This window comes from Silurus meridionalis, chromosome 24 (assembly GCF_014805685.1).
Source record: "Silurus meridionalis isolate SWU-2019-XX chromosome 24, ASM1480568v1, whole genome shotgun sequence".
Taxonomy (NCBI): Eukaryota; Metazoa; Chordata; class Actinopteri; order Siluriformes; family Siluridae; genus Silurus; species Silurus meridionalis.
Genome location: NC_060907.1, coordinates 12369238 through 12396427, shown reverse-complemented (window position 1 = coordinate 12396427; position 27190 = coordinate 12369238). Strand labels below are relative to the sequence as shown.

The following is a 27190-nucleotide window of genomic DNA, read 5'->3' as shown; positions in this document are numbered from 1 at the left end:
GACCAAAGAAATATAAAAAAAATTCAAGACAAACATTACAGCAGCATCAGACATGGTTTAGCTACAAACATCCCAAAAACATCTAATTTAATGGCCTAATAAAATATAGGCCTCTAACTCGGACTAGAGGAGACTGTCCACAAACATCAGTGTCCAAGTAAGCAAGACAAGAAGCTGGAAAGACCCAAATCTCCAATGGGGGAATTACATGTTCACATCACACTCATATCCCAGATAACTTACTAAGCAAGGCTTTTATGAAAGACCGATGAGAAGAAATCCATTGTTGCAGACTCAGTGAGCAAGTTTGATAAAAGGCTCTTTTGTTTTGGTCAAAGTTGGCACAAAGTGGATATGTAATTTTTTGCAAATATACACATTTGCTCATCACCCTGAGAACATTATCTCTCCAGTGAAGCATGGTGGTGGTAGCATCATGTTGGGAGGATGTTTTTTCATTAGCAACAAACAGGGATAAGATTGAGAGCAAGTAGGGTGGAGCCTAATGCTGGAGTATCCTAGAAGAAAACCTATTCCAATCTGAAAGAGACTTGTGTCTGGGGCAAAAGTTTTCGAGAAGCAAATGTGTTAGAATGGTCCTGTGAAATCTTAGACGTTCATGAGATTGATAATCGGTGGCAAGACTTGAAAATTGTTTTTGATGATGACATCAACGATCTTTATTCTGACAAGTATTGAACATTCAGCAGCATTTAGCAAATTTAGCAAAAAAATTACGATGAATGTTTTCCAGACATGAACTCTACAAAATGTGGGGAAATATTTATGCAAAGCACAGTATATTGGGGCATGTACAGTAGGAATACAATATTTGTATTAAACAGGGCCAGATATGCATGTGCTTTCAATATATTAAAAAGATTCTTTTTTTTTTTTTTTTTAAGCTTTGTAGATTTTTAAGAAACATACACTACATAGAGAAAATGTAGATCTTCAGTGGCCTGCTATTTGGGGAAATTATTTTTTTTTTCAAACTTTTTTTTTACTACTACTATTAATTTTAATAATATTTGATTGCTAAGTATATAGATCCAGAAAAATGTAATGCATTTATGATTTATAAACATGTTAACATTTAGGGCATTTGGCAGATGCCCTTATCCAGAGTGACTTACAATTGAGCAAGGCAGAATTAAGGGCCTCACCCAAAGGGCCCAGCAGTGGCAGGATTTGAACTTGTGACCTTCCGATCCAAAGTCCAGTGCTTTAACCCCTGAGCTACCACCTTTCTTCATGAAAGTGATGTGTTTGTGTGTGTGTGTGTGTGTGTGTAGACATTAGAGGAAGAGTTTGCTCGGAAGCTTCAAGAGCAGGAAATCTTCTTCAAGATGACCGGAGAGTCCGAGTGCCTTAATCCATCCAACCAGAGCCGAATTTCCAAGTTCTACCCTGTCCCCACTGTTCACTCCACCGGGTTTTAACACAAACAAACACACACACACACACACACACACACTACACATTTTCCTACAGTATTTAAACTCCCATATGTATATATCACTCAAGTAGGTCTCATTTTAAGGCATTAAACAACTACAAACTACACATTTTTAGTAAATGCACCTACATTTCCTGATTTGGCTGCCAACTTTCTCTTGGTTGAGATAATTCAGGGTTAAATGCAGGTCTTTCAATATAAAACAGGGTTTTGTGCCTACTATTTCAGTGGGAAGACTGATGTATACATACATGGAGATTCACAATTTACTAATCAGGCAGCTTCTGTATGGTTTTTTTGTGTTTAGCTAAAACTCATGCCAAGAATATTGTATAATATTTAAATTCTAGTTAGGGCTTTCAATGTTTTTATTTCCTAGAGAGATTTGACTAAAAGATCAAATTTACCTAAAGAAACGCTTTCATTTACACAACGTTTTTAAAGAACACAGCAAGTTGGTTAAAACATGAATTTCTACAACACATTAACATCTAACTTCATCTTATAATGAAGGATATGACTTATATGATACGATTGTCCAATTTCCAAAATGCAGTGTTGAAATGAAGGAACTAGCGTCGACAGCAGATTTGATTTGTCTGCCGCACATGACTGCAAGTGTAGTTTTTTCTTTAGTTGTGTTTAATTTTCTGTCTATCCCAAGTGTTATCTGTACTGTTTTCTACACATTTCAGATCAAAATGACGCACAATTAAAGCTATTGTACCACTGTGGTATGAAAAACACATTTGAAGAAGAATATGCAATATGGATTTTTTTGTTTGTTTGACAATTTAACACTGGAAACATCAGAACTTTTTTTTTTCTTAAATGAGTGCATAATTTTTTTAACTCTTTGCTGTTAATAGTCAGTTTAAAGGATATTTTTGTAGCTTACATACATTTTAAATTTTTATAAATTTAAACGAGCTTCTTTTATTAGCTTTATCATGATGCTACCGATGTCATTTGGGAGTTATACTTCAACAGAAACAGCTACGATTCTGAATTAATTCATTATTTAGTTATGATTTCAGTTGAAGAGGGGATTTTTTTTAAAATACAAAAAAAAGCGATATTGAGATATAAGCATCACTTTCGAACAGGGTTGAGTTTGTGCTTGTTTTCTGTAGCGATTAATAAACTAGCGTGATGTGTGTTTTCTACAAACTTATTTAGAGTTATTAGCTAGAACATCTAGAAAGTTGCCAACTAACTTACTAGGATGGATTATTATTTCAGGCAGGTAAATAAAGAAACTTTGACCTGGAAGGAAATCTAGGTTTGTTGTTATCATTCTCAGGCTGATGTGAAAAGATTTAAGTTAAATATTTTGGGAGCTTTTACAATTTTACAATCCTTAGACATTATTTTCTAAAATGCTTTTACACATTCTTTTGGAAGCACTCCTTGCCCGTATATAGATTTTTATTATTATTAATACAGTCATTTAAATGAACTTTCCTTAGGGATGACTGTTTCCCATTTTATGCATCCAAATCCTCCTGTCTCACTACGTTTCTTTTTATCGAGAGCCTTTTCATGTGTAAAAATGTTTTGTAATGTATAATGTATTCATGGGCTGCTAATTAAATCATTTGTTGCGAATGTTAATGCCTCTGTTTTCTGCTCTGAGATATATATATATATATATATATATATATATATATATATATATATATATATATATATATATATATATATATATATAATTTCTCCTGAATAAATAGACTTTATTCCTCCCAAAGAAAAATTTATATAATTAAACATTAATTTATATTAATTTCTATAAATTACTTAAATGTATATACATTTATAGAAATTATACATTTAATACATTTAAAATATTATTCAATCTATTTAATTTAAATAAATGTATATACACTTATATAATTTTTTGATCTGTCAAAATAACCAAACTAGGAGTTTTAATTAATAACAAAAAAAAACCTCTCATCAGCTTGTTTTTGTTGTTTTTTTAAAGAAAACTTTATTTTTCACTTTTATATGGAAAACCATTTCTGCATATTCGTTCAGCGCACACTTTCATCCAAAGTCAGTTTTAAAGCATAAAGCAGTACATTTAAGTGGTAAACACTAAACAACTAAACATTTTTAGCTTTGGCATTAACATTAACATCAATCACAGTAGAAAAACATCAGCTAAATGCACAAAGTTATGAGCTATGTTCTGTTATGGTTTTTAAGTCTATAAGTAAATAAAGTAAATGAGTATAACAGTATACAGTACATAAAAAACCCAAGCTACAAATATGAAAATACACTACAAAGTCAGAGCTTTTCTATATGAAAAGAAAACAAGAGCAAGATTTGAAAAATGTGGTAGTAATAAATTTGTTCTTCAAAAATTCATAGTAGAAAAAAGTAAACTTTGTTTAAAGAAATTTGGTGAAACACTACACTGCTACCATATTTCTATCTTATGTGTTTTAAATGAATGAAATGTATGTACAGATTTAGATGTCAGGAAATGTGAATTTTTGACTGTCAGTGAGACACTGCAATTATTTGTGTGCTTTCAGTTCTGCAAGTACTTTGCATTCTATTCTATGTATTTGGTTACTACAAAAGTTGCAATAATCAAAAATCGATTCATGAATGATGAAATTGATGAAAATTGTTTTTTTGCTTGTCAGACTAAACACCTGTGCTTCTGTTTCTTCTGTGATTCATGTAGACGGATTCTCCTGAAAAAAGATTTTTCAAAAGATGTCTTAATGAACCCAGACATTAAATTGTTGAACAGTGCTTCATAGTGTCAGTAACAGTATGAAGAATATTTCAAACATTTTTTTTAATTAGGCAGTACCGTTTTCTCCTTTTTGTCCTCTTGGTCCCTCATTGCCAGGAAGTCCTGGTAGACCAGGGATGCCTTGCTCCCCTCTAGGACCTGAACATACCAGAATACAGCAGTTTAATAAATTGTTCAGAACGACAGAAAAAAGTTGAATATTTTGAATTAATATTTTGATTAAATTAAGTAATCTATTAAATTGCCACAAATTAAATTGATTAAATAAAATAAAAAAATAAAAAAATATATTTGTTAGACTTAATGTAGGTAATACAGAGATGTATGTGTGTTTGTTTTATATTTAGTATAACATTTTCTAAGGATATGATCTACTTAACTATTTTACTTATTTTAGCATACTTTAATAAATGTCTTCATTATTTCTATCCTTTATTCATTCACTCGCTCGATATGTGGAATTGTCAGGATTTTCTCCTTTCAAGGACATAAAACGCAAAAGAATCCACCTTCCTGGATATTATGCGTAAAACAAATCTTATTTCCGATACGAAGTAAATAGTCACAGTGACACTGCACTAACACTAGTTTTCTTTTATACCTCTGACAATGTTGTGTAGGTTTTTAAGTTTAATAATAATAATAATAATAATAATAATAATAATAATAATATTAAATAATAATTATAAAAATTCAGTCCAAGTGCAAGAAAGAGACTAAACAAACTTGTGGTCTGCCTCTTAATAGGTTCCTGAGGGAACTCAGATTGTAACTATGGTCTGCATGTAAAAAGGTTTGCATTCGGTACACGTGTGTGCTGAATCGAAAGCCCTGTATGAATATGTGTACCAATTCACCCCTAAGCTAAACCCAATGTGTTAACTTGTGAACTTGCTGAATTACTAACCTCTTGATCCTTTGGGACCAGGATATCCAACTTCTCCCTTCTGCCCAGGTCTTCCTGGTGGTCCAACTATGCCGTGGTCTAGAAAATTGACATGAGTTAGTCATTTAGGGTGAAGAACAAATTTTTCAGTATGTACTTTACAGTTTGTACTTTTAAGTAATACATAAAGTACATAAAGTACATACTACACTATGTTTTTTCGTTTATAAAGATAAGTAATGGTAAAATGTACCTTTAATCAATTTAATCATCTCCGTCATGTTGCCATAAGCACTGTATGCATGGCTGATTCCAGGACGTCCAGGAGGTCCAGGAGGACCAGGAGGCCCTTGGATATCTTTGAGATCCCAAAACAGTAAGCGATGAGCTATAAAAAACCCAGACACATAGTGATTACTATGTCATTCCTATTTACCTCTCAGCATACTTACTGAAAAGATGTGTATAAACACTGAAGACAAGGATATGGTCTTTTTTACACAATTAATGAGCTTTGAAACTACCCTGAATGGGGAACATACACAGTAGACCATGAACAGCATCCTATTTTGCCCTTCCACCAAAATAATTCATTCTCAGTAACTGCTTTCTGTCAGGCAGGTTCACAATCGATTTTGAGCCTAACACAGGAACGCTGGCTATGTGGCAGGAATACGCACAATAAAAAGCCACTCCTTCATAGATCATCTTTCACACATTCACAGTGATGCTCTTTTTAACTCACTAGAGCAATTTAGTGCAGTCAAGATCTGCCTAAACGCTCAGCACTAAATAAGCCCTGAAGCTGAAACACTACAAAATTTGCCAGAAATAAGTGTGATAACAAAAGAATCATGAAATACATGACATTACATAATTTCGGCATGTGGCAAAACACTCCAGAAGAAGCAAAATAAACACACTGATTCCTGTAAAAAAAAAATGAAAAAAGAAATTGCCTCTGTAAAATGACTCTTCAGCCTTTTGACAATTTTTGGTAACTTACATTTGATGTGTTTCACTACTTGTTCTGCAATACTGGGATAGTCTATAGTGTCAACAGGTAATTGTTTGGTCTCTGCATAGCTACGGTTTGGCTCTTCACGGAACACCCTGCCACCTGGAGAAAACATAATGCAAGGTAAGGAAACTGTTAAGCTCTATTAAATAATATTCACTACAACTTGTGGATAAAACAAAATAAAAAATAATTGAAATATTATCACTATGATTCACAACTCTGCCATAGCCATTTGTAACTGAAGCTCCAAGAGAGCTAAATTGGTTGTTCACTCTGTGTGATTATGAAGCCATTTGTGATTAATAGTCCAGAAACTTTAGCATTGGAATATAGTGTTTAAGCACCAAGAGGATTGCAGTTAAATCTATGGCTATTTAATGTTCTGTGCAGCAACCCAGATGTGTTCAATAATGGTAGACTGATTCATCGATTTTGCCGATTAATCCACACCAATAGTTGATTGCTGGAACCAGTGGTGGAACACAAACCATATATGTGAGTAAATGTAAAGATACACATGGTAAAATATTACTCCAGTAAAAGTAAAAGTGATTTCTTATATATCTTTCAACTTTCATTTGAGTTAAAGTAAAAAGTATTCACCTTCAAATGTACTTAAGTATCCAAAGTACTATGATTTTTATTTGGCTATAATGTTCCAACTATCATTTTTGTTACAAGACAAGATTAATAGAATTATATTAATCAGTCAAACACTGATGGATATCTATTAAAATTATCATGAGCACAAAATTCAACTACTTCAAAAAGATTTCACAAATAAGGCCACGGGTGTTGTGGCAATTTGGAGTCTGGAGTTTCTTACATTATTTATTCCTCTCATAATGTTCTGCTTACTGTTGAACTGACACTGAAATGTATGTTAGTGATAAGTAGATGCCACCAAGCGCCAATCAGAACAAGTTCAAAACAGAGCACGTGCTCGACCCTGATTGGTGGCTTGCTGCGTGTTTGACCAGTTATGTTTTTATCATTAATAAACAAGCAACAACTGATTTCACAAAATGTAGTTGAGTAAAGAGTAAGATATTTGACTTTGAAATGTATTGAAGTAAAGCAAAAACTTAATACCACATTATCTGTGTAAAGCTGCTTTGAGACAATGTTCATTGTTAAAAGCGCTATACAAATAAAAATTAATTGAATTGAATTAAAAAGTATACCAAAATAGAAATACTTTAGTAAAATACAGATACGTGAAAAAGCTTAAGTACAGTAACAAATTACACTAACTTTTATTACTGTCCATCACTGACCACAGCATCATGTTAATATTATAAACTTCTATCAGAGTTGAGTATAACTCAAAGACACTAACACAAAGGTCAAAACGTCAGAAACAATGAAATGCTTCATGTTCAAACTGACAAATTGTTGGTGCTGTTTTTAGATATTTCTTTTTGCAGTTCTAATTAAGCTCAACTAACCATTTAGCTCATTTCCAGATTATTCTGTAAGTATACTGCATACTGCACTACTATACTGCATACTCACTCTTTAGATATTCCTGCAGTTCTGCACGAATTGGTGCTTGGTTTGCATTTTCAGCATATGACACCAGACCTCCTGTCATTCCAGGAGGACCCTGAGGTCCAGGGGGCCCCGGAGGACCAGGTGGTCCTCTAAAATCAGCATCTGTAAGCAAAAAAAATTAATTATGAAATTCCATTTTAACTTAGTATCAAATCCATGAATTTCTGAAATTATGATTTTGAAGTATGATAAAATAAATATATAATATGTTCAGTATTTATACACAAAGAAATTTGAATCAGAACTAGAATACTCTATTGATCCCATACGGAAAGTGTTTGGTTGCAGTTGCTCACAGTTAAAAAAAAAGATCAAGTAAAGATTAAAGTAAAAATAAAAATAAGAAATATAAAATCTATACATATTAAGGTATATATATTAAGAGAAATGAATATGTAGCAGGATGAAATTTGTAGCAGCAGTGAAAAACAGATACAGAGAAAAGGTCAGACTACAATAATAGTTATAAAAGTTGCCCATGTAACTAATTATTAAATTAATTATTAAAACTATTGCATAAAATTGTCCAAGGTTATTACCTTTGTGCAATATGTTTGAAAGTATAACTACTTATTGGAGGTCTTTTTCTTTTGTATTTATAAATACAATATATATATATATATATTTCTTTTTTACAGGACACAGAAATGTCCCCGCTGTGGGACGAATAAAGGTATCTCTTATCTCTTAGGAATCAACAATATATACGTGTGGCATAAAAATCTAAAACTATAACATAAATATCACTATATGTATATTATTTATAACGTATAACATCTATATGGTAGAGCAGCCAATGTCCACCATCTTCACCAGGCACTTAAATTATAATTTCTTTCATATAGTACCAAAATATTAGTAGCCTAGTGAACCTCGTGATCATAGTAGTGATGATAGTTATGGGCTCTTACTTTGTAGGAAAAGTGGGTGATCATTGTAGGGTGATCCAGGAAGTCCTGGAGGACCAGGTGGACCTGGGGGTCCGGTTTGTGTCAGCATACCCTGGTCTACAAACAGGCACAGAAATAGAGAACATTTTATAATAAAAGTGTAGATTTTTGTATTGAACATACTGTTACGGCAGAAAATGGCAAAACATTTTAAAGGTAATAATTTTTGCATAGTTTTACATATTATTCTCCTTTATTTTTGACAAAAAGCAAAAAGTAAAATTTGGTATTTTTTCACTTTATAGACAAAAACAGGAGTATTTTAATTTGATTTACTACATTTTACTTACGAAAACATACCATTCATAAGATTGAGGACTCTTCCAGCTACTTCCTGAGGGCTAAGGCCTGGAATACCTGGAGTTCCAGGTGGTCCTGGGGGACCAACCAGATACTGTCTTACCTCCTCCCCTGCATCAAACCGCAAAGAAAGTTTATAATTGTGTTTGACAGATTAAATATATTTATAAAGATTGCTTAAGAATAATATCATTAACTTAATAATTGTTTCTAAAAACTCACTTTGGATATAATTGATTATTCGGTTTGCCAAATCAGCATCAGATATACTTCCAGGTGGTCCAGGGGGCCCAGGAGGACCAGCGAAATATTCCCTAATGCCATCATCTTTATAAAATAGAGCAATACAAGATCAATGCTTGATGTTATTCAGTGGTCAAATTGCAAATAACAAATCTAGACATAAATCTTCTGATTATAGAAATGTAGTTAAAGTCTCTCTAACCAAAACAGAGGAGAATAGGGTAAAGCTTCTACCAAATATAAATATTTATTGGCAGAAAACTGCTACCAAATGAAAGATGCTCACTTCTGAGAAGGTCATTAAGCTGCTGAGAAACATCTGGAGAACCAGAGCCTCCACCAGGAGGTCCAGGAGGCCCAGGAGGTCCAGGTGGACCTGGTGATCCAGGTGAGCTTCTGCCCGCACCTTATAATAGAAAAGCAGAGTTACACAAAATAAATATTACTTACTACCAACTAAAAGTTCAAAGGGTTCAGCGCAATAATTCCAACCTACTATAAGAATATCCTGGAATGCCAGGGGCTCCTGGAACACCAGCATCACCTACAATTAATAAATTTTTAAATAGTTAGCACTTTTATCTGAACAAATACTATAAGAAGAGACATAGCCATATTTGGCTTTCATGTTATGAATTCCGCATCAGGTTTCATTTGACGTGGACTGTTTTATACCTTTTGAACCTGGTGGCCCTCCAGGGCCTGGTGGTCCTTGTGGGCCTGGTAAGCCATCACGGCCTGGGGGTCCACTTGGGCCTTCAGGTCCTGGAAAACCTGGTTTAAATAGAACATAGGAAAATTTTTTTAAAACATTATTAGTAATATTCAGTATTATTAATATCTATACAGAACATTTGGTTTCAAAAATGTTGAAAATGTAAAAGTTAGATTTCTGACCAACTCCAGGTTCTCCTGGTAGTCCAGGATGGCCAGGCTCTCCTACAACAGAAAGAAATCAAATTGAATCATAAATAATAAAAAATGTTATAAAGTAGAATTCCTAATTCAGAGTATTATATGAAGTTTAAAATCCACAATGTATAATTAGTTTCCTATTTTTAAGTATAATATTGTATATATGGGTTATAATTATGTTTTTCTAAGAAAATAAAAAATAAAAATCTAAAAACATAATACATCTGAAGCCTTAAGAGCAGCAAGAAGAAAATTAAGGAAAAATATAAATAATACGAACTTCTTATTTCTAAGCTTTTACATCTGAAAATATAAATAAATATATAAATAAATAAATATGAATATATACTATCATATTAATGTACAATGACTGTAAAACTTTGCTTGTTGTTTTTCATGTGTATACTTTACCTTGAGGTCCAGGAGGCCCAGGGGGTCCAGCAAAAAAGGTTTCTGTTAAAAAGATAAAAATATATATCATTATAATAATTTGCACTAAAGTAAGTTCTAATGTTATTTTATGCACAGTAACTGATTAACTAATAATTTTACCTGAATTGGGTACAAAGCTTCCTGGTTCACCTTTTTCACCAGGTGGTCCAGGGAGACCAACACCTAAAAAAGACAAATATAGGTAAAAAAAAAAAGAGAGAAAAAGAATGAAGGTACTTACAGAACCAAAGGAAAATGAAATCAGGCTACTCTTCACTTCTACTCTAACACTGTACTGGACTTAGAGTTAAATGATCACTGTTAAATCAATATGGAACTTGCCTGGCGCTCCAGGTGGTCCTGGGGGTCCAGTTTTGCCCTCACCTGCAAAAAAAACCCCAAATGAAATTATAATGTTATTATGGTAACTATTTATTTATTTGTTTGTATGTTTGTTTAAAATATCAAAAACACTAATTTACCAGGTTTCCCAGGCTCTCCAGGTGTCCCAGGGGGTCCAGGGGGGCCGGGAGGGCCAGGAAGACCAGCAGTAGCTATTGAGTCAAATTGACATTAGTTTACGGAAAGTACTTTAAAAATATGAAATTGTAGAATCTCTTTAATTGCTGGCATAGAAATAGTACATAGATGAGAAAAGTGATGCCTTACGCTCATATTTGATTCTTTCAACAGATTTAGCAGAAATGCCCGGTTCACCATCATCACCTTTCTCACCCCTTTCTCCTTTGGGTCCTGTAAGAATAGTTTGCATGTCAGTGCAAAGAAATCATGGAGGAAATTGGAATCATTTTGACATAATCTCAGTTTGATTCGTCAAAACAACATTAGCCAACTAATGTTCCTGTTTCTGCACAGTTGCTATTGTTATGACCAAAATGAACTGATCTTTGGTGGTGTGATGCAACAGGCTGTGGTTCAACATACCCCCAGTTTAGAAAGGTACTGAAAGAAGCTGATTTGATAATATATTATTGCAGCATGTCTATCCATACTTTTTTAACCATACTTCCCCTACCTCTTTTCACATTCATACTACTGTTAATCAGTGTACTACTTGTTTTGAAGCTAAAAACCAAACCAAGAAACAAGAATGCATGGATCCTGGTTTTCATTATTGGTAATACAGTGTATTAATTTCCATATCTTTAAATTGCTGAAAACATTTTACCAGCAGGGCCAGGAAGACCAGCAGGGCCAATGGGACCTGAGAAGAAACAAGAATCTTTTTAATGATTCCATACCTCAAAATCTTGAATTAGTTATCGAATTGTATTAGTCAAAATGTATTAAAATATAAATCTGTCTATTTTAACTATTGTTAAAGCTCTTACCTGATAGTCCAGGGGATCCAGCAGGACCTGCAGGTCCAGCAGGTCCTGGGGGTCCAGGAATAGCCACAGTGTTGGAAGCAGAGCCTACCAGAGAAAGGTGAGAAAGAAGAGATGAAATGCTGAACTGAATAACTATCACAGTTTAACAAAATCCCAACTACAATTTCCAGTAACAGGGCATACAAACATGGCTGTTATGGAATACATATCCTGCGACACTCATAGTCACTGACCTACTGACTGAGTACACTTGTGTTCAATCTTACACACACACACACACACACACACACACACACACACACACACACACACACACACACACACACACACTCACACACACACCAATAAAAAGATAATCTAATTCCATTCACAATGAACTGTATTGCTCTTGCGCTTAACTCATTTCTCTGTTCAACTCTAACCCTAGCTTAACCCAGTTTGCCTTGTTTTGTAACTTACCTGATTTTTGCTGTTTTTTTTAATAACCATGACTATGACCAAGCCTTACATCTTTCGAATTAGTTTTGTCTGTCCTTGGTTTAACAAAAAATTCTTTAACCTGCATTTGCGTCTAAGAGTATCATTAACATAAAGAAATTATAGAAATTATTAATTCTACGATGTAAGAAAGATAGTGTCTTAAAATTGACTCAATAACCAAGGCTGGAGAAGCTCTCACCTGCAGTGACAACTCTTCCAGGTTCACCTGCTTCACCTGAAAGAAAACAAAAATAGGCGAGGGACCTTTAACAGTGCACTGGAGCACTTTATATTACTCAGATCTATTAATACTATGCAAAAGAATTACATAGAGCAGAAAGTATGCATTGATGTTACCTTTAGACCCTGGCTGACCCGGTGTTCCTGGCAAACCTAGACACAAATGAAAATATCATAACATCAAATTTTAATCATTTAAAATTGGTCATTTCTTTAAACTACTTTTTTTATTACCAAATTCATTATCAAATATTTTATAACTAATTATAAGGCAAAACCTACCTGGTGGTCCTTGAAGCCCCGGAGTTCCTGATAATATAGACATGAATTAGTTTTTGATGAAGTTTAAGTACTATTAGGCTGAGATCTTTAACGAAGTTGATAGAAGTACCTGGAACACCTGCATCTCCCTGAGGTCCAGCTGGTCCACGTGGACCTGGCAAACCAGATGGTCCTTGGTCCCCTTAAATTGAAATGGAGGCATGTATAACATTCATAAAATTCAGGGGGAAAAAAGAGATTGATGGATCTTGAACGTACCACGGTTTCCCTTTGCACCATCTGGTCCAGGGGGACCTGCAAAATGATTTCAGATTAATGCTGTTTTCTAGACTGTAATTAAAGTACAACTAAAATGCCTAAAAACATTTGTGTGCTGTTGAATTTTTCATTCTGTGTGGTCAGAATGTGTTCTTTAAACACACACTAGTGTTATCTAGTGGTTTGATGCCCCTAGGAGCTACCTGCTGATCCTTTGAGTCCTTTCTCTCCGGGCGGACCGATGGGGCCTGGCTGCCCTGGTTCTCCTGCAAAAGTGGATTATTGAATAAATACCAAATCATGAATTATATCATTTCCAGTGATTTTATCTTTTCAGTTTGAAGACATTTTACATACCAGTGACACCACGGGGTCCTTTCTCTCCTTGATCACCTGTTGTGGGGGACAAAAGAGTTATAATGTGGAAAAATGTATTACCTAGACTTTTAAAATCTGTTAATCAGCTTTGAATTAACCTTTAGCTCCAGGAGGTCCTGCAGATCCTCTCTCTCCTACAAAGAAATGCAGAAATATACGTAAAAGTCTTGAAGAAATATTTCCAATGAAACACACAACATTTAGAACACATAGAAACCTTTTATTCCAGGATCACCAGCATCACCACGGAAGCCTTGAGGACCAGGGGCCCCTGGAATACCAGCAGTGCCTGGTGCACCCACTTCACCTGTCGTGAGATATATTATACATTACTTTTATTCATATAAGATTATTATTACATTTAAAGCACTGACCCATAATTGTTTCCACTTAGTTAAAACAATCAGTTAAGGGTTGCTAAAACACACACACACACACACACACACACACACACACACACACACACACACACACACACACACACACTCTCTAATTACCAATTAATATTTTTAAACTTGATGACTTTACCTCTGGGTCCCATAGGTCCAGGTGGTCCTGCAGGTCCAGTTGGTCCAGGTTCTCCAGATGTCCCTGGAACAGGGAAGAGTCAAAACATCTAAAACATCTAAAACACTTACCAAATTGCAGTTAATTTATACAGTTCTGTATTGCATTATAGCCACCAAAAACAGTAATAAAAAGACAAAAGATGCACAAAGATAATAGTGGTAAGAGATTTGGTCATTTAAATTATTTTGCTAGGAACTAGCTACTGTAACAGATTTACTTTTTACAAAGAAAAAAAGGAATAAACATGATGTGGGATTTGAATGGAATGGCTTGAGATAAAATAGTATGCGATGAAATGACACAAGATAAGATACAATGATTCCCTTCATGATCTTTAACAGTATTTGAGCTATAACAGTCTAGTTTTATTGCTCTTACCTTTCTCTCCTTTCTCACCAACTCCAGAAGGCCCTGGTTCTCCTCTAGGTCCTGTTGGCCCCTCACGACCTCTCTGTCCTGGTGGACCATCATGTCCTGGCTCACCTGTTTTGCAACACAATACAGTATATAATACAACTCCTTGAACTCCAGAAGACTTTCATTCTTTAGTACTGTTTGTATGTTTGTACATAATATCTACACTTTTATATATATATAAAAAATAAAATTCAAAAACCATTTTTGTGAAACAGGCCTGATATATAAAGGACAAAATAAAACAAGGTCTTTTCTCAAGTGCAAGCACTGTACCATACAAGGGTATTCAGCAAAGCTGTATTAGCTGCACCTTACCAGCAGCTCCTTTAGGTCCTCTTGTACCTTCTTGGCCTGGATGACCAGGAGGACCAGAAGGGCCTGATGGAAAGAGAAATTGATGATTAGTTTATATATATATATATAAAAAAAAACCCTGCCACTTTGTGTAGATGTGGGAATGATGGATATCTTACCTGGCACTCCCGGAAATCCTGCATCACCTGAAAAACAATTTGTTCAAATATAGTCATAGTTTGATCAAACATTATTATAAACTTTGAATAATAGCTATGGGCAATTTTTGATTTAAGATGACTAGATATACATTAAACGTTAGACATAACAAAAAATACAATTTTGTCAGCACAGTAAAAACATCAGAATATCTTGTTTTTCATTTAAATGGCAGCGTAGTATTCACTAAATTCAATTTATATCTGTGAAGCTGCTTTGGGACATTATCCATGGTTAAAAGTGCTTTACAAAAGAAATTGAACTAAATATATCACCTAATAATCTAATGCCACTCAGTGTGGGTAGGACAAAGATTTTTTTGTGTTTCTTCCAAATGCCACTGTGCATACAAGTTTGAATATAATAAATCAATGACTAATAGCTTGTATTTTTCTCTTTTTTTCCAGAATTGTGCAACAAACAATTAATTTTAAGTAACATGAGCAAGGTTGGTCACATGCATATATGCAATAGTTAGCTTTTATATATATATATATATATATATATATATATATATATATATATATATATATATATATATATATATATATATGTAGTGCATCCATGGGAAAAGCAACTGAAAGTTTAATTTGGAACTTGATTGTATTGATGAGCAGATATTTTGGGAGATGTTGCTGTCTTCATTTGTATTTTTTTGTTTATTTAAAAAAAATCTGTAAAGTTAAATAACATATTAAACATGTAAAAATTAATTAATTTTCTCGTGATCTTGACGTATCAAGAGTTGTTTTCTCATGATCAGGAGTTAATTTTCTTGTAAACTTGACCAAATAAACTTTCCTCGTGATCGGTACTTCATCAGGGATAATAACCATAACCATTTGTGACAGCCGGCACGTAGATCACAAAAAAAAACAACATTTGTTATGCTGAGATCACAAAAAATAAGAAAATATTATAATGTATGGCCTCTTAGGACTTTGGTACAAAAGTGTTTGTTAGTACTGCGAGAAAAAAGTATTAGACACTGGTAGAAAAACCCTACCTTTATTTCCAGGAGCTCCCTGGTCACCTGAGAAAAAAATGCACCATTTTAGTAGAATTAGTAGAGTTTTTTTATTTCCATCCCATTTTCATGATGCCTGAATATAAAAGTCATTTCAAAGTAAAAGGAATCTGACCTTTGACCCCAGGTTCCCCTCTTTCTCCTTTCAGTGAGGAGGCCAGTGTAGCTACATGAACAATTAAATATGAACATAAATAAACAGCTCACTAATATCACAGGTTTACATCAAACATACAAATAAACAGCCATTTAAAGAACCCCGGTACCTCTGATGCTTTCTGACTGTAATTCAGAATGGACGAGTTGTTTTATGGTCTTCTGCAGAGTGGCTGGGTCGGGCTGCACTGGGTCAGACCCTAGTTGTATGGTGTTTTCTGTTCGTGTTATAGGGGTGCGTTCATATTGTACAGTATCCAGTGGATCTAAAATGTTCACAGAGGATGGCGCTGACAGGCGGCTATTGTGAGCAGAGGATATGGTGCTCCCACCGCCATCCAAACGATCCACACGAGCCTTTAGGTTCTTTAATTCTTCAGCTGGAGCCAATGCAAAACACACACACAGAACAGAAACAGGTTACAGACTGCCACAGCTACTCAGTTTGAGAGTCATGAAGATCTAAAGAATAATCATTTTTGCTGTCTTACCCAGAGCGATGAGTCCAGCAAGAAGACCCAGCAGTAAGAGCAATCCCAGCAGCAATCCAAGCAGCCATTTCCACCATGTGCAACAGGAGCAGAATCCCATCCCACCTCCTTCAGATTCATCTTTGCGAATCTCTACAACACAAAAATGCACATTAATTTATACTCTAAAATAATTTGAAAACTAAAATTTCTGTTGAATTTGGTAGAAATGTCATTTTTTGTTTGATTAAAATATAATTTTTATAGTTATAATGTAGTCAATTTGTAAATAAAGGAACCAGAACCATGTAAAAACTTTAAGTTTTTCACAGCTAATGTGAGTAAAATACCTGCATATGTGGCTTTGTCTTTTGTTGAGGTAACCTTGATGCCTGCAAAAGCCAAAAAATAATTTTTTTTTTAATTATGCTGGGGAAAAAAAAAAAATATATATATATATATATATATATATATATATATATATATATATATATATATATATATATATATATAAATTTTTTATTATTATTATTTATTTATTTAATTATTTATTTATAATAATATATATACCATTTCCAATTGTAGCTGTTTCTGTGGTTCCAGAGATCATTTTTTTCTCCCTTTTCAGCGAGTCATCTGAAAATGTGGCTGCTGTAATAATAAATAAAAAAAATAGAAATATAGCTTATTACATTATAATATTCAGACACAATGAATTAGCTGAAAAGGGCAGATTTGCTATAAAATAACAGCTTTTCAGTATGTAACAATTATTTAGATAAATATATTAAAAAACATTCAGAAGCTACTTCTTAGCTACTTACTGGGGACATAAATAGATGCATGTTAATATAATGAAGTACCGTATGCATTTTAGGGTGTTTTAACACTTTTTTTACAGAGGTTTGTTCATGGTTCAATGGATTTTCAAACACTATTAAAGAGAACTGAATCAGCACTTAGTTTGGAGATATTTGAGAATGGTTTTTTTTTCCAACACACAATGTGATATTCAACATGGCTGCTTTTGCTGGACCATAAATGTGATGGACAGTTGAGCCTGCAATTGTCCAAATTTGAAAGATGGACTGTGTTACAAATCTAGTATCAAACACCCACAGACCCAACAAAGCAAAGGTATGGACACAAAGACAACTGAGCCCCATTACTGTTTAAGTGGACCTAAGCATTTTTCAGGGACAGGGCCAGGACCAGAGAAGGTGGTGGTTAAGGTGGTTAAGGCTTTGAGTTACTGATCCAAAGATCAGGGTTTCATGGCCAAGCTGCAACTCTTGGGGCATCTGAGCAAGGCTTTTAACCCTCAGTGCTCAAGGGGTGCTGTAACATGACTGACCCTGTGCTCTGACCTTCCTACAACACTAAGATATGCAAATAAATAGCGATTTCTCTATGGGATTAATGAAGCATTCTAAATCAAAAACTAATACAAAATATATGAATGTAAAGAAAACTGGGTTCTTTTTCACTTCAAAGGACATGAGTTCTGAGTTCAGTTCTGACACGTGTAAAAGCTCCTCAGAGCTATAAAGTGTATAAATTGTGTTTTTGAAAACTGTGACGGGGTTCAATATCTATTTGCTCAAACAATATCTGTATCAATCAGTATTTTTCTGAAGGGTTTGACATCACAAGTGTGAAGGTACTCTATTATCCATGGACTCCTCTCCATCTTTTGCATAGACACAGTAGAAACCAAACGCTACTCATACGCTGTACAAATTGCATTTTAATCACAACAAGCAAAACCTCTAAACCACAAATATGCTATTTGACTCAGCAAGTCATAATCTTCACCAGACCCTGTTAGTGAATCTGCTTTTATGGACGTTTTCGAATTTTGCACAACTTTTTCACACTCGAATCTTTAGTAACTAAGTCCTGAGTGACACAAGTCATTTATCGCATTCATTAACTAAACGCCTTTAACCAAAATAGTTTATCAGAGAATCAGCTGTCAATCATAGACAAAGGCTTTCCGTTTTTCTTTCTAAAAGTAGAATAACTTTCTTCTTTAATGGTTTTACTGTATATTCAGCCTAAAATATAATTAATATTTACTCTCAGTATTGATCTCAGATCTACATAGTGAAGAGATGTTCAGTGATAGTGTAATATTAGCATTCATATTTTTTGCTTCTTACTTAGTCCACTGGTGGAAGTGAACGTTTTTCCAGTGTCTTTCGACATAATCAGCCTCTCGCTTTCTTTCTTTACTGGAACGTTGTCTTTCTCCAGCAACATGAACTTGTAATCCTTAACAAACACATCGTCGGTGCTGACAGGGCTGCTTGGGGCAACTAAAATATGAACGCAAGAGAATCAGTAGGCGGACAGTGATTTAGTTACTTCACATTCCTGAAGAAATATCATCCTGTCTTACCTGTAGCAGCTGTGGAAGCTGTAGTGCTCACAATGTTCTTCTGAACTCCGTATACTGCGAGAAAACAAGAAACAATCATGCACTCAATTTGTATTAAATACATTTAATCATGTTTAGTAATATTGATGCTCTGGAACGTTCTGCCGAATGTGACTACACAGCGTTTAAGACGTTGGGCTTCTGATCAGAAGGTAAAACAAAATGTCACTGCTGGGCCCTTGAGCAAGGCCCTTAACTCTCAGCTGCTCAGGTAAATATATAAGATACTTGGAAGTCACTTTGAAAAAAAACAGCTGCTAAATGCTGCAAGTGTAAATACTGTATAGACTGAATTTATCTAAAATAAAAGAAGGAAAATCTAATTTCTGAATATTTGTACATTATACATTAATAATTTGTGGAGAAGAGTGACAGGAGTGATTTGTGATAGAAGAGTATCTACAAGAGTGAAGGGAAAGTTTATAGGACTGTGGTAACACCTGCGATGTTGTATGGTTTAGAGACTGTGGCATTGAGTAAAAGACAGGAGTTGGAGCTGGAGGTAGCAGAGCTGAAGATGTTAAGGTTTTCGTTGGGAGTGATGAGGATGGACAAGATTAGAAATGAGTTTATTAGAGGGACAGCACATGTAGGATGTTTTGGTGACAAGGTGAGGGAGGCGAGATTGAGATGGTTTGGACATGTGCAGAGGAGGGACATGAATTATATTGGTAGAAGAATGCTGAGGATGGAGCCGCCAGGAGGGAGGAAAAGAGGAAGGCCAAGGAGGAGGTTCATGGATGTGGTGAGGGAAGACATGCAGGTAGTTGGTGTAAAAGAGGCAGATGTAGAGGACAGGGGGGTATGGAGACGGATGATCCGCTGTGGCGACCCCTAATGGGAGAAGCCGAAAGAAGAAGAAGAAGAAGATATATTAATAATTTGATTTTAGGAAATTATCGATAATCGATAATTATGTTCATCATGATCATAATCATGTAGTTTTAAGCTGCATTGTCTAATCTTTTGACAATATATGTTAATGTTCTTATATGGCAAACATCACACAATGATCAAGCTGTGGATAATCGTATGTTGTAAAAAAATAAATATAAAATAAGCAATTGATTCCAATTAAAATAGAATAGCCTTTATTTGTCACATATTCATTGTTTTTTTAACAATGACTCTTCTGTGACTATAAACAGTGAGTAAACTATTATAATATTAATAGTGTATTGTTAATAGCAATAAATCAGATGACTGCCATCAAAATCTGCATCCAGGTCATTATTATCAGGTCATGTATTACTTTTTTTTTCATCTCTTCATTTTCCTCTGCATATTGATATTTGCACATGCAAAAGACAAACCTGTGTCAGTTCAGGAAAGACTGAAGTTTTCAGAACATTTTAAAAGCATATCCAAATGTTTAAATATTACATAGGACCCTGTTGTGTATTTTTTTAATAATAGTCTGATATTTTAATAGGTATTGACTTGAGAATGAGACTTCTCCTGCATTGAAACACGATATAACAGGGTAGTGCAGGGTCGGTGTCATTTGTTAAAACATTTTTAGTCTTTTAATTTAGTCTCACAGCATTTTCTAGATTGGCTGGTACTTTTTTTTATTTGCTAAACTTAAATAAGTCCAACCTGGTATGGAATCACACTGCAATCGACCAGCAACAGACTTTTTCTTTACTCTATCAGCAAAAGTGAGAATGTCTTTATTTATTTATTTTTTTTAAACATTGACTCTTCTGTGACTATAAACAGCGATTAGACTATTATAATATTAATAGTGTATTGTTATTAATAAGCGCCACACTTCTTGGGAGATGTTTTACTAAATTTTGGGGTGTCTTGTGGAGATTTGTGTTCATTTAGCCATAAGGGTGTTAGTAAAGTCAGGGATGCAGAAGGCCTTGGGTGCAGTCTGAGTTCAGAATGCAATTTTCATATTCTTTATTCTTTACGAGTCTATGGAACTGCATGCGGGACTACTTATATATTTTTTTACGTATAGCATGGGACCAAGTTACAAATTTTCCATCATTTGTGGTCACACATAAAAGACACTGACTTCCCTGATGACAGCAAATAAACCAGATCTTAAGACTGAAATGCAATGCAACACGTCAGTTACACTCAAGAGAAATATTACTATTCACTGTCCACTGCACTCACCTGGAGCCACACTGATCCCGTTTGCTGTGACTGCCAATCCGCCACCACCAGCCAAGTTATTCTGCATCCCATATACTGAAAAAAAACAATATCAAGTAGGAATCATGTTAATTATTCATCATGAGTAAAGTTTGTTTAAATGTTTTATAAACCAGGAGACAATGAATTTGAGACATAAAATTACAGCATTTATCAGCATGCAGCACTTCCACATCACAACCTCACAGTGTATCGATTACTACTTTATAAAGATCTTTATATTTATTTATTGTTATGATTCATTTATAATGTAATTATATTTTGCTTTTAACACTGTGCTACTGTAATTAATCCTCTGGAGTAAATCCAGTGATCTGTCTATCTAACAATCTAGCTAGCTAGCTACCTATCAAGATAGATTTATTTTTATTAGTGATAAATAATCAGTTGTAATAAAGCATCACATGTGTATAACATTTTTTTTTAAGTTTCAAGGTTTACTGCACAACAAATGATGACCCAATAACCTGTGTTATCTTTAGTCTGCATTCTGGTTTTCATATCCCATTGAGTTTATTACTTAAAACTGTAAAATATTTTGTGTAAAATCATAAAGCGTGTAAAATATTTGTGACAGAGACCTGCATTCCCAGCAGAAAGGCCACTGCTTATGGCTGAGGAGTTCATGGTCATGTTGTTCTGCAGTCCCACTACAAATCACACCAAAACCAATAAGTGCACCAGTGACACAAAACAAGCAGTTGCTTCAATAGATTTGGATTTAAAAAAGTTATTTCTTCACATCGATCATTTTATATATGTATAGAAATTAGTATAGTATATCTTCAGTGTATTGTATTTAAGAAGACAGGATGACAAAAAGTTTAATCATAGTTGATGTAACATCATTTCGAAAAATCGCAAAATGACAGTGTCTTCAGCAGCAAAGTTCAAATAAAAGAAAAGAGAAAAATAATGCTTCAGTTAAGAAATTCATCACACACAGCTACACACTCTCACCGTTGTGTTGCAGTGTGGAGCCGGGGCTGAGGTTGTTGGGGTTGGTGTGATAGCCATATGTACTGTATGCAGACTCCAGGATAGAGCTGTCATAACCTGACATAAATATATATTACAGACAAATTAGTGACTTGAACTGTGAATAGAAGTTTTAATGCCTACATGTGAAATCATTTCATATTAGTCATACTAGTAATATGCTTCTTTAACTAACAGGACAATCACTGCACTATATCCCTTTCATGGGACTCAACCAATCATGGGCCAATGAGTACTGTCTACTCTGTGTAGTCTCTTGTATCATGTCTGTATTAGTCAATGTCTTGTTAAACCCAGCACTCCTGTGCAGTGTCTGTATGCTAAATTTAAAGTAGAAAATAAACTAATCACTCTTTGACACGGCTCGTTCTTCTGAAACACATTAAATACGACCCATCACTAGACTGTGCATGAGTGTGTGTTACCTGAGTGGCTCTCTATGCGTGTGTCCACGCTTGCTTTTTTAGGAATGGGCAGGGTATTTGTGGGAGAACGAGGAGGACTGCTGCTACTGGAGCGACTTCCTTTAAGAAGTTTCTTCACATCATCCAGTTCAGTCCCTAATTAAATGCACACAATCACATATACACAGAGAAAGAGAAAGAGAGACACACATTCATCTGTTAACACCATTAAGGTTTATGACTGATTAAGAGCAGGTCAGAAGGTGATGCCTGTGGTTTAGATTGACTTATGACTTAATTGACATTAAATGAATGGTAAAGTGTGATTAGAAGTATGGTTAGTACAATCCAAACATTTCACTTGTTTACAAGGCTTTTACTGACATCTAGTGGATGGAGAGGCACTCTGCAGTCGGACTCTGATCTCGCTCTCTAAAAGGATAAAAATCAATTGATGTATTTATTACTTCAGAATTCGTTCATCATTCATTAAATTTCTTCAACAACTGATATGCAGTGATCAGGCATAACTTTATGACCACTGACCGGTGAAGTGAATATCACTGATTATCTCTTCATCATGGCACCTGTTACTGAGTGGTACATATTAGGCAGCATGTGGACATTTTGTCCTCAGATTTGACGTGTTAGAAGCAGGAAAAATGGGCAAGCGTAAGAATTTGACAAATTGCAATGGTTAGACGAGTCAGAGCATCTCCAAAACTGCAGCTCTTGTGGGATGTTCCTGGTCTGCAGTGGTCAGAATCTATCAAAAGTGCTCCAAAGAAGGAACAGTGTTAAACCAGCAACAGGTTCGTGGGCAGTCAAGGGAGTGAAGGCTGGCCAGTGTGGTCCGATCCAACAGACGAGCTTCTGTAGCTCAAATTGCTGAGAAAAGTTAAAGCTGTTAATACTTGATATGTCAGGACTGTTTTGGCAAGTGGCCATAAATTTATGCCTGATCAATGTACATATACAATTATATTACACTCTTTATACCTCTTGTCTGGGTGCGTCCTCTGGTAGCTGCACTTGCTGCTGCTGCTGCTGTAGTGAAATGAAATTGTAATCCAGTCTTTGTATTGGCACAAACGTAATAAAATATTTTAAAAATGTGTTGAAATGTTGTTTTTATTCTATTTATATGAATAAAATATGAAGATATTTAATCTTTTGTTTATTTGCTCAGCTAGTTATTTGTGTGTTTAAATCGAATCTAAAATACAAAAAAAAAAATATTTTTTTTTATATTACAACACTAATTTAATTCTTATTTCTATTTTTCTTTTCTCTTCTTTTACTAATTCTTATTATTATTCAGCTTGAAAACACACTGACCGTACTCTTTCCTAGTATATTCAGGAGAGGAGTTGCCACTGGAGCTTCCTAAAAAAAATTGGTTAATTGTTGAAGTTAAAATATACAGTATAAATTTAGGTGTATTTTTATAGTCTGCATGTTTTCTTGTTTAAAAAAATATGATAAAACTGACACAATCACAATCATCACAATTATCATTTCTTTCTCTTTCTCACTCTAACAATGCACCGTTTAGACCAGTATAGAAAAAGCTAATGGTCAGATGTCACAAGCTATAAGTCACCTTCATATCCTGCAGTGCGCAGGGTCAGGCTGCTTTTCCTCTGTGTGACTGGGGAGTAGCTAGCACTCTTCATGGCACTTGTTGCAGAAGAGGAGGTGTATTTAGTAGATCCGCCTCCCATTGACATAGAGGTGGGCAAAGTCCCTCCTCCAGAAGACATGGTCAACGAGTGAACCCCACCCCCTGATAGATTCATTGAACCGAGCGAATGACTTCCTAAGTCACCAGAAGAGCTGGACACAAACTGAGAGGAGGTACGGGACTCGAAAGTGCTTGCAGAACCTCCGCCTGCTCCTGAAGGAACTCCAGCTGTAATGATGGATGAGGTTAAACCAGAAGCTCCCAAACCTCCAGCAGCTCCACTTGAAGATGAAGTGACAGAGGAGCCACTGCTCACAACTTGCACCGCACTGCTACTTGAGCCAGCTACTGAGAATGATAAAGGACAAACTCATAAATAGTATAAAGTATAAGAATGTGGAAGCATGTTCATGAAGGTTACTGTTGTTGAACAAGAATAAGTTCAAATGTTACAAACTAATTGTCTGAGTAATAATTTTACTGATACTAAGACTACAATATCAGGCTTATAGTTGTTGGTCATTTTGAGAGTCTGTGTTTTGAGTAGAAACAGAACACAGAGGCAGGTGGGCTACTACAGTTTTGGGCTCTACTCCTGTTCCTGTTTCTGTTCCCATTCTGACTATTCTGACTAAACTATAAAATCAGCAAACCTTTTTTTTTTTTTTTTTTTTTTTTAATTACCAACTGTAAAAAAAAATATTGCTTACAGGATATGACATTACTGCTACTCCCTCCAACTCCTCCTCCTCCTCCTCCTCCGCTACACTGTGTGATGATCCTTCTCTCCACCAGCACTGTTCCTCCAGAAGCAGAACTAGAACCAGAACCAGAACCAGAGCTAGAGGTAGATGTGAGCACCCGCTGTGTACTCACTGAACTACTGCTGCCCTCTGGGATTCACACACACACACACACACACACACACACACACACACACACACACACACACACACACTCAACAAATTGCTAAAATGTACTTCGCATGCTGGTCCAATACTGCTTCTAACTCACATACTCATCAACTTCCTATTATAGATACAAGAATAATGGACACTTAGAATCAATAAAATTCATTAAATAAATACTGAAGATTAAACTAAATGCATTTATTTCCCTGGGCTTGCAAGAAACAACAAGTTGAAACTGTTGTATGAGATTTTATGTAGAAATATAATATAAAAATAATATTTGAGCAATAAAGTTATGCTTCATATTCATAAAAATAAAAGTTTATTGTTTATTTTTGCTTCAACTCAACATTCACATTGGCTCTTTAAAGCTAATAAAATACTATAACAGCACATATAATAATGGCAGAAATTTCCCTAAACAGCTGCTAGAGAGAATTCTTATGACTGTGTTGTTGAAAACAGGGTAAGAAGAGCTGGAGAAATTACTAATATTTTACACTTACTTGGAGGAAGGGATGTCAGTCTTGTTGTGGTGGTCACACTTTCTGTAAATGTGCAGAATATAAAATATATAAAAATAATATAATTATATATATATATATATATATATATATATATATATATATATATATATATATATATATATATATATATATATATATATATATATATATATATATATATATATATATATATATATATATATATACATACTAAAATATATATATATATATATATATATATATATATATATATATATATATATATATATATATATATATATATATACATACTAAAATATACTTTTACAATATTAACCCAATGCATTATGATTAACGGCTATAAAAGGTACGTGTTATATAATTCATATAATATGTTCATTATGGTACATGTGTACAAACAATATTTCATTCAGAAATTGTTGTCACTCTGAGCTAAACTTCCACAATAAAGAAAAAAGCTTCAAATATGTTAAAGACTAAATAGTTATTACATAATTCTATTATTCTAATAAAAGCATTATTGCTGTTCTTTTCAGTTTACAGTTAAGTTTTTTCATATATTAATATATGAGCTTTGTTTTTTCCCCCTTACCTTTCCCAGAAACACCTGATCCTCCCTCTGCATTCAAAATCTTGGTTGTGATTAAATTGTCCATTCCATGTTCACTATTTTAGGAGCAAAACAAAGAAGAGCTGATCAGAGATTGTCCAAATTTTCACCAATTCAAAGAATCAATGAATGATCACTATTACAAACAATAACACAGTCTCCAGTTTTAATCTTACTGTGATAAAATAAAATCTCTGAATATGAATGCTGAAAAGGTATAAACAGTTTCATATGACAGATGATGGAATTATAAAATCTATGCACAAACTGGAGAACTAAATGCTTTTTTAATTATTATGCATGATATTACCTTATATTTGTTCCACCTTAAAATCTCAATAAAAAAAATGTTTTTATTGTAGCACTGAAATTTGCTTTCTATTTTATACACTACACTGCACCAAGTTTTGTAAAGTGATAATTCACCTAAAGATGTCAATTTGTTTCTATGTTTATTAAAAGCATACACTCACCACTCTTGGTAGGCACAAACTCCATCCTAGAGAGCTCTGCCCCGCCTGAGCTACACTTGATCAAGTAAAGTAATCAAAGCCTTACACACCCTATGAAGAAATTTTAGCTATGGCATCAATCGTCCTTGATACGCATTTCAAATACTGCAGGTTTCAACACGACTCGTCTCCTCGAGGCAGCATCTATATGAAACCTTACACACGAATTATCTTTTTTTTAATTCTAAAGGTATTTTTTGTGTCAAATGTTGTAGATTATATAAAAATGAAAAAAATTCAATAATCTTTGCTCTCAAAGTTGATGCATTGATTTCA

The 27190-nt window shown here is 34.4% G+C and overlaps 2 protein-coding genes across 2 annotated transcripts in view; one reads left to right on the top strand and one right to left on the bottom strand.

The window, feature by feature from the left end:
* The window catches only part of slkb (STE20-like kinase b), a 30604-nt gene extending 27537 nt beyond the window's left edge, over window positions 1-3067 (top strand). Inside the window, exon 18 of the mRNA XM_046837694.1 lies at window positions 1296-3067. Coding sequence (XP_046693650.1) covers window positions 1296-1442 — 147 coding nt within the window. The 3' untranslated portion in view covers window positions 1443-3067. The remainder of the gene's footprint in view (window positions 1-1295) is intronic.
* A 973-nt stretch (window positions 3068-4040) lies between these two features.
* On the bottom strand, window positions 4041-26900 carry col17a1a (collagen, type XVII, alpha 1a). The gene is made up of 47 exons (XM_046838349.1): window positions 26876-26900; window positions 24295-24723; window positions 24035-24077; window positions 23691-23722; window positions 23076-23123; window positions 22713-22847; window positions 22249-22344; window positions 21870-21938; window positions 21250-21324; window positions 19078-19131; window positions 18839-18994; window positions 17027-17068; window positions 16698-16829; window positions 16317-16586; window positions 16166-16216; window positions 16030-16056; window positions 14984-15010; window positions 14826-14888; window positions 14472-14576; window positions 14052-14114; window positions 13741-13830; window positions 13622-13657; window positions 13503-13538; window positions 13349-13411; window positions 13146-13181; window positions 12997-13068; window positions 12888-12914; window positions 12723-12758; window positions 12565-12600; window positions 11886-11969; window positions 11723-11758; window positions 11211-11286; window positions 11016-11083; window positions 10654-10716; window positions 10513-10554; window positions 10084-10125; window positions 9862-9960; window positions 9683-9730; window positions 9473-9592; window positions 9166-9270; window positions 8944-9054; window positions 7655-7795; window positions 6125-6238; window positions 5372-5506; window positions 5140-5217; window positions 4290-4370; window positions 4041-4167 (listed from the first exon to the last, which is right to left on the bottom strand). Exons 1-47 carry the CDS (start codon window positions 26898-26900, stop codon window positions 4118-4120), a joined length of 3867 nt encoding a protein of 1288 aa, XP_046694305.1. The 3' UTR covers window positions 4041-4117.
* Between the last annotated feature and the right edge of the window lie 290 nt (window positions 26901-27190).